The 8,072-nt window shown below is 40.6% G+C and overlaps 1 protein-coding gene across 4 annotated transcripts; it reads right to left on the reverse strand.

Moving 5' to 3' along the window:
* Window positions 1-619: 619 nt before the first annotated feature.
* Window positions 620-7,708, reverse strand: pex6 (peroxisomal biogenesis factor 6). 4 transcript variants are annotated; one of them, XM_057325349.1, is made up of 17 exons: window positions 6,387-7,685; window positions 6,019-6,188; window positions 5,863-5,946; window positions 5,670-5,775; window positions 5,453-5,589; window positions 5,255-5,366; window positions 4,662-4,864; window positions 4,310-4,496; window positions 4,161-4,237; window positions 3,948-4,080; window positions 3,370-3,575; window positions 2,927-2,988; window positions 2,712-2,820; window positions 2,084-2,200; window positions 1,915-1,992; window positions 1,695-1,834; window positions 620-1,407 (listed from the first exon to the last, which is right to left on the reverse strand). In XM_057325349.1, exons 1-17 carry the CDS (start codon window positions 7,563-7,565, stop codon window positions 1,271-1,273), a joined length of 3,237 nt encoding a protein of 1,078 aa, XP_057181332.1. In that variant the 5' UTR covers window positions 7,566-7,685; the 3' UTR covers window positions 620-1,270. The 4 variants fall into 4 exon arrangements, 3 of the variants coding, with proteins under 3 accessions (XP_057181332.1, XP_057181330.1, XP_057181333.1); XM_057325347.1 differs by having other exon boundaries at window positions 5,863-6,188; XR_008962052.1 differs by lacking the exon at window positions 620-1,407 and having other exon boundaries at window positions 1,719-1,834; window positions 2,088-2,200; window positions 5,863-6,188; window positions 6,387-7,699.
* Between the last annotated feature and the right edge of the window lie 364 nt (window positions 7,709-8,072).

Here is an 8,072-nt window from a genome sequence, read left to right on the forward strand (position 1 = left end):
TCATCCAATGCTTTATATCGTCGATGCACTCTGCCAATTTGGATAGTTGGAAGGAATCATCTGGTCTTGATGAGATATATAGCTGAGTATCATCTGCATAACAGTGGAAGCTAATTCCATGTTTTCTAATAATGTTTCCAAGGGGCAGCATGTATATGGAGAATAGCAAGGGTCCTAAAACCGATCCCTGAGGTAATCCATAATTTACTTGCGTTAGATTTGATGATTCCCCATTTAAATGGACAAATTGATGTCTGTCTGATAAGTAAGATCTGAACCATTGTAGTGCCTGTCCCTGAATACCGGTATAATTGTGTAAGCGATCTAGAAGTATTTTATGGTCTACAGTATCGAACGCAGCACTAAGGTCGAGCAGGACTAGGAGTGAGATGTTACCTTTATCTGATGCTATAAGCAGGTCGTTTGTAATTTTAACGAGCGCAGTTTCAGTACTATGATGCGGTCTAAAGCCTGACTGGAAATTTTCGTGTATGTCATTATTTTGTAAGAAAGAGACAGAATGCAGACAATGCATCACACCGTATAAGCTTGCACAACTGATTTGTCTTTTCTGTCTCGTGTTCATATTGTCTTATATCTTTAGCTTCTATGTCAAATAAAGACACATAGATCTGTTTGAAGGATCACATACATTTATTTTAAGGTTTTTTGAATAAACAAGGTAACATTTATATTATTTGTCTTATGTCATTTATATAAAGTTTTTTAATCAAATCAAAACAAGTTAAAAAAATTACATTTTCCATATTTGTTCCAGTTAATAATTTCCCTTCCTCATAATATACAGACATTCATTAAAGTTATGTGTGTAAATCAAATAACAACATTTACATAGTAAATTAATTGATATAATTTAACTAAAATGAACCACTTAATATAAAGTGTGGGACAGTTCATGTCTTCGCATCACAGAAAGGATGTAAACTCCTGCGGATGAATTATGTGAATATAACTCATTTATCTTTGCATTTATGAAAATTTCATGAAGTATTTACAGTACATTGTGACTGCAGTGCTGAGTAGAAATCTGCTTGAAACAACTCACTAAATTGTGTCTCTAAGCAGAAAAGTCAATGACCTTTAGATTCTGCCATTATTCAACATGACTGAGTTCCTTTCAAGCATTAAATATAAAAACTCATTACTGAAAATGTCCTATCCTGTTGGAAAACATGAGCAGGTTTGACATAATCTGACACATCTGACTGTTTCCTTCTCACTGTTCAAGAGAAAGCTGCTGGTTGTTTTGTTATTTTGCAGTAAATTTCTGTTGAATGGCTTTATATCTGTTGAGTTCTTGCTCCGAAACAGATGGCGTAAGGCCTGTGAGAGCCTGTCTAAAGTCTTGAGAACATAAAGTGAGAGCACTGCTCTCTGAATCCACACCTGCATGAGAGAGAGAGACATGCAAGAATGATGGATCACAGTCACGATATTGAGAGCAAGAGAGAAAAACGACAGATTAAAAAGATGAGCCAGACACACACTATGCAAATATTTCAGCAATGTGCTGCAAACACATGGTCTATTTGTAAATATGCAATCTTGTGGCAATCATCCAACAAATAAACAAACAAGTAAACAAAACAAATCATTTTACATATCCAGCCCTACTTCAAATTCATTTTAAGAAATCCCTTTGTTGCTTTTTACTTTGATGAAGTGTAGCTGACCTTCATTGATCCGCGAGATCTTCCTCTTGATGGCGGACATCATGGCGTCCGAGCAGAGGGCATAGAGATCGGCTCCGGTCAACTGTGACGGACAACAATCCACCACATCTGAGAGACACACGCTGGGATCCACTTTAAACCTGCAATCACATCAGAGTCATGGCCAGTGAAACAGCAGACCACAGCCAAACACGCCTCACTTCAGGATAGACAGACATACTTGCGTAATATCGCTTTGAGAACCTGTAGCTGTGACTCCTTGTCTTCACTAATTCCGACATACACTAACTTGTCAAATCTGTGAAGCAAAAAGGTACAAATACAGATATTTTATAGAGGAACTCAACATGAAAACCCACAGATTCGCCTGTATCTTAAAATGAGGTCACCTGCCAGGCCTGAGCAATGATTGGTCCAGCAGATCAGGACGATTAGTGGCTCCGATCACAAACACGTCTCCAGATGAATGAAGACCATCGAGCTCTGCTAACAGCTGTGACACCACTCTAATAATACACACGAACAAATGTTATCGAGACACCTTATCTCCAGACCAGTACAAAGGAAATATTTAAGTTACTAGTTAACTGAGTTGTTTCTCTGTACTTTTTTGGTCACACTTTATTTTAAGGTCCTATTCTCGGTATTAATAAATATGTCTTTTGCCTCAGTAAATATACTAATTTGTTGCTTATTAATAGTTAGTAAGGTAGCTGTTAGGTTTAGGTATTAGGTAGGATTAGGGAAGTAGAATATGGTCATGTTGAATATGTGTTTTATAAGTACTAATAAACAGCCAATATGCTAAAAACAGGCATCTAATAAGTAACTAGTTAATAGTGAGAATTGGTCCCTAAACTAAAGTGTTACCACTTGTTTTAGTTTCAGCCATTCTGGTTTTTAAGCCTCTCTGATGGATAGATGAGTCCAGAATTTGTAAATCTTTCTATAGGCTCGCATTTCATGACACATAAACACAGGTGTTGTGAAGCATTAACATGTTTTACGTTGACTGACCGGTCCATGACTCCTCCAGAATCTCCAGTGTGTCCTCTGTTAGGAGCTAAAGAGTCCAGCTCATCAAAGAAGATGATACAGGGAGCAGCACTTCTGGCCTTACTGAACACTGACATACACAAGAGATGAGAAAAACATCTACTGTATGTGTAGTGAAAACAATTTCACTCGACAAATCCTTTGAACACAAAGCGATTGAATGTAGTCACTCTTACCCTCTCGAATGTTCTCTTCACTCTGACCCACGTACATGTTGATGAGTTCAGGTCCTTTCACACTGAAAACACAAACGCACATTACTGACACATTTATTGTATAGATAAACATACAGTTACCACACGAGTAAGCGAGTGTAATCATATTATTTTATTCTTACGACAAAAATGAAGATGTTTGAGAACGTTTTAAGAAATGTTTGACAATCGCATTTACGAACATGCTTACAAACTTCCTATAATTTATCTTAAGAACAACCTTATATTTTGTCTTAAGAACAGTTTTGTGAATCTGGCCCCAGATCTCTGAATTCTCTGACCACACGTGTGTCAGTGAGATAAAACAGAAAAGGTAAATTATCTATTATAGTTTGTCTGACGGTCCACCCAAGTCCGGTTCCAGCCTCAAATGTAACTATTTTTCCTCTAAATTTGACTCATACCTGAGGAAGGTCATTGAACACTCGGTGGCTACAGCTTTAGCCAACAGAGTTTTTCCAGTGCCGGGTGGGCCGTAAAGCAGCAGACCTGAGCGTCGCAGACCCAGCGACAGCAGCTCTGGATGATCCAGAGGAAGTTGAATCGTGTCCAGAATTTCCTTCTTAACCTGCTGCAGTCCACCAACATCTTGCCATCTGACCGATGGGATCTGAGACAAAAAACGCACTTGTAATTCATTGTTGCTGGAGGTGGATGCCAGATAAGGTGTGCTGTGTCCAAAGGTGTTACAGGCAGAGGAAAAAAAGGAAATGGTTATTATGTTCAGTTATTTTTATACCATGTTCATAAGGTTGGTTTAAAACTTGTAGTATGGGATTAAAGCATACGTGTTTATCGCATACATTTTTTCGAAATACGAAAGTAAAGAGGTGAATCATGATTTGTTCGTGAAAACATTGGTAAGCAGATTTCATGCAGAAATGTGTCTGTATGCATGTTCAGTCAATGAGACTCAATGAAAGCGTGCCGTTGAATAAAATATGTTTTCACATAGAGATGTAAAGAAAGCATGTCATCGTACTTTTGGAGCTCCTATGGCCTGTGAATGTGCATCTTGTAGAGCTTCCAGAGCCGTGCTGAAATCATCGGACAGGACCTTCACCCCAGACACACACAGGTCCTCTTCATCCTGTTCACTCGCCCCGTCTGGAAAACTACATCCACAAACATCACACCAGCCTATGAGTCACACCAGAGAACCCGAGTGTCAAATCATTCCCACAGTGAGACTTACAATGTCTTCAGAAGTCTTCTGTGAGCGGCTTTCCCTGCGCCGGTCAGAAGTGCACAGATATCTCCTAAAACAAAGCCCTTAAGAAACAAGGCAAAAATTAACTGCAATGCTCAACAGTATGTGAAGATGTGATGGATAATCTGTCTCACAGCTGTCTGTTTGGCGATCCTGGCAAGATTGACGTCTTTTCCCAGCGGCAGGTCTTCGCTGAGGCTGGACAGCATCATCCTCCGCTGGTCCTCTGTAAGACTGTCGACGGTCACCTGATGTATGAATGCTGTCATCACATCAGACGAGAGGTCTCGTGCGCTGCTCACAGAGCCCACCACAACCAAACTGCAGAGAAATACATGTGTTCATACAGAATAACTGTTAACTGTGCTTTAACTATTCCAATTAACCAAATCTAATTATTTAACAAAATCACAGTATACATTTTTGTCTACATGAATAACAATAATGTATCTATTACTGTCTTTGTTTGGTTTGTTGGAAGCCCACCTGGCAGGAAGAGCTGTTATAATCTGACACAGGCTTGAAATTATCCTGGAGTCGGTCTCACTGCCGTCCCGTGGCTGACCCAACAACTCCAGGTGTCTTAGCAACAGAACACACGGGTGATGAAGCACCGCTTTCTCAAACACTGACTTCATCTTGACCTCACACGCAGCCGCTGTGTCTGCGCAGACGGTCACGCAGTCCACCTGCAGCCGTGAGCACAGAGTTATTTCAAATTCCTCAATAACACTCTAGGGCTCTGTTCTGAAACCTAGACACTGCCTATCTAGACAGCATTTTAACACTACGCTGTTAATTTATAAATAAAGCAATCCCAGAATGCACTGTGATAAATTCAGTGGAGAAGAAAGCGGATGAGTCGTATACATTCAGATTTAGAAATCATGCATATTGAAAACTTGTCTACATAGTACGTGTAATATACTAATGTGTTATCCCAAACCTTTATTCTTTCAAATACTAAAAGTATTGGCAAAATAGTTTGGTCTAATTAAAAGTATTCCAAATAGTTTAGTGTGTACTTCTTAAATGTTGAGAGATTCATTCAGAATTCTACAGGTCGATCAGACAGATACCTGGATGAGATGCAGATGTAGTCTCCTGCTTGCCGCTCTGACCGCTGTGGATTTACCGCAGCTATTCGGCCCCATCAGAAGAACAGAACAGCCTCTCTTAAATGTAAAGGAGCTGCAACACCAATATTTTTTTACGGCATCAAATAGATGTGTGTCTGTAATATTTTATAACAGCAATAATGTTCGTCTATTCCAGACCTTTCACTGAGGTGGGGCTGAATGATGGCGAGCAGTTTCTCCACAGTGCAGGAGACACCAGGAGGACAGAGACTCGTCCAGACGGACACACCCTTCTGCAGAACCGAGCAGGGGCACGGGCTGTGAGCGGGGCTTCCCTGTGGACGTCCAATCACAGCCTGTGTGTGTATTATTATTACTATGATGTGATATCACAGCGAATGGTGCTGTCGCTCACCATGTACAGCGAGGTGTGATATGAATCAGCCAGATATGAAGGAACCTCATCATCATCTTCAGAAAAGCCTGACACCTGCTTCACCTTGAAATACAGCACAGGCCACCTATAAAAAACACCAAAGACAACATTCAGCTTGTTCCTTTCTGTTCAACCAAAAATCTTCAAAGAAACCAGTGAGGATAAAAAGAACCTGAAAATCCCTTCAAAGTTGTGCTCTACAAGATCTGGATGTCCTTGCGATGGGATTCCCAAAACATGACCCTGCTGAACAAGTCTAAACACACACAACATTAAGAAACAGCAGAACACAGAGCAGGTAGAACTAAAGTATGTTTTGTGAGTGAACCTTGCTGTGCTGAAGTGTTTGTGGAGGAGGTTTTCAAAGACGCCATGACAATTGTATTCCGGTGAAATAACTGCTTCAATGTGCAGCTCTTTAGCATACGGCGGAGCTGCAGATCGACATGCGCTCGCAGAAATCTGTGGCGCTGCAGGTGACAACACCTTATTCCACCTCTGTTTAAAGTCAGTTACAAACGTAAGTTTACACAAAATCAACTCACAAATCTCACTGAATACTCAATTTCTCATCGCTGTTATCAGTATTTTTATTCAGATATTTTTTTTAGATTCTTTTCAGCCATTGCCAAATTGTTTAGAAAGCCCACATCGGTCAACCACTGCCATAAACACAAAAAGTTTCTTATATTTCACCTTTATTTTGATGGTTGTGTTCCCAACCGGCACCGGCATCCCACCTGACAAGTTAAACCACTGAAGCGGTGAAATGTATCCAATATTATCATTCACATCCAGGTCTGAGTGTCTAACAGTGTCAAAGGCCTCAATTTTAACCAGATGAACACATGATCTTCTCTTAGAGGGATTAACACATTCCTCCAGATCAGGACCCTGAGTCGCAGGACTCTTCAAATATGACTTCACTTTGTCTGACGGGAGGAACACAACCACCCATTCCCCATTAAACACACCCAGCTTCAATAACAAGCTCTTGTTCACAAAAATGACACTATCGACATCCAAGTTGTCTATCTGAAGCAGACGGCACAGAAACCCTCCTGGTTTATACAGCCTGGAGACATCCAGCACCCGGACATCCAGTCGACACTCCAGAGCCTGTATGACAGTGCTAAAGTCAGAGCTGATCATTACTTTAGAGCTCAACAGAGAGCTGCTGGAAGTCAAACTGTTGGCGTACTGGGCGAAATCAGACACAAACAGAGATGAGGACGAGAGTTTGCCGGTCATGTCCACCCCGGTGCTAATGGGCAGATCTCTGCAGTCTGACACCAGCACACTAGTGTTCATTGTGATGCTCCCCTGACTGACAGGTGTGCACTCCAGCACCATCACATCTGACAGGTACTGCTGCACCTGCGCTGCATCATCACCCAGTGAATGATGGTAAGGGATGAGTAAGACGTCACCCTGTCTCGCCAGCAGGGTATGTGTATGACATGACGTCAGGACCAGCAGACCACTGCTGAACTTCTCTGATGAAGCCCACCTGAAGCTCTGCTTGGTCCTAGCGCCGATCACAATCCTCTTCAGAGGGAGCAGAGGCTGTGGACGGACAGATCCATGTGAATGCTCGTTCAGATCGTAGTGTCTCAGGAAACATCTGCTCACGTACACATTCAGGCACGTGTGTGTGTTTACGTTCGTCTCGTCCTCTGCGGTCACGTGCACGCACACTACAAAGCGTCGCTTAGAGGATGACTGATCGTCCATCGGTGAAAATAACAACGCGTGTGTGGGTCCATTGCAGTTTGGAAAGTGTTGAGTGAAGGTGGATTTGTTGACGAGGACGTGCAGCGGGTGAATGTGTGATGGAAACTCATCCAGACAGTGCAGTTTCATGGGGGCCGCCATGTTGAATGTGCGCGCATGCGCAGTGAAAAACTAGACAGAGTTTACAGAAACTATCATTTTAAATGTTTTATTAACTGTATAAAATGTACAAACAAAATAAGCTTACAACCTTATTTGAAAATACACACAAATGAGGATATTTGGTTGAGCATACCAGTAATGAACAATTAGAAATACAAATAGAGAAAAATAAAAAAATAAATAAAAACACAAGGAAAAAAAGAAAGGGAAAAAATATAACAGAAAGAGGCTTATTCAAATTAACTTATATTCCTCAAAAAGTGAAATCAAAGTAAGGGCTTTTGTATTGTTAACCCATTTTAATGTTTTATCCATGTTTTATCTCATTTAACCACTGATTGGAAACTACGTAAGGTAAATGACAGGATATAATTTTATTGTGCTTTAAATTGCGACAATTTTCTATTCAATTTTCTTAATTTACGGTTTATTTTATTTAGCATGCTTGTAAAATATATATTTTTATCCTTTAATTGTATACATGTT

Source organism: Triplophysa rosa, linkage group LG25 (genome assembly GCF_024868665.1).
Source record: "Triplophysa rosa linkage group LG25, Trosa_1v2, whole genome shotgun sequence".
Taxonomy (NCBI): Eukaryota; Metazoa; Chordata; class Actinopteri; order Cypriniformes; family Nemacheilidae; genus Triplophysa; species Triplophysa rosa.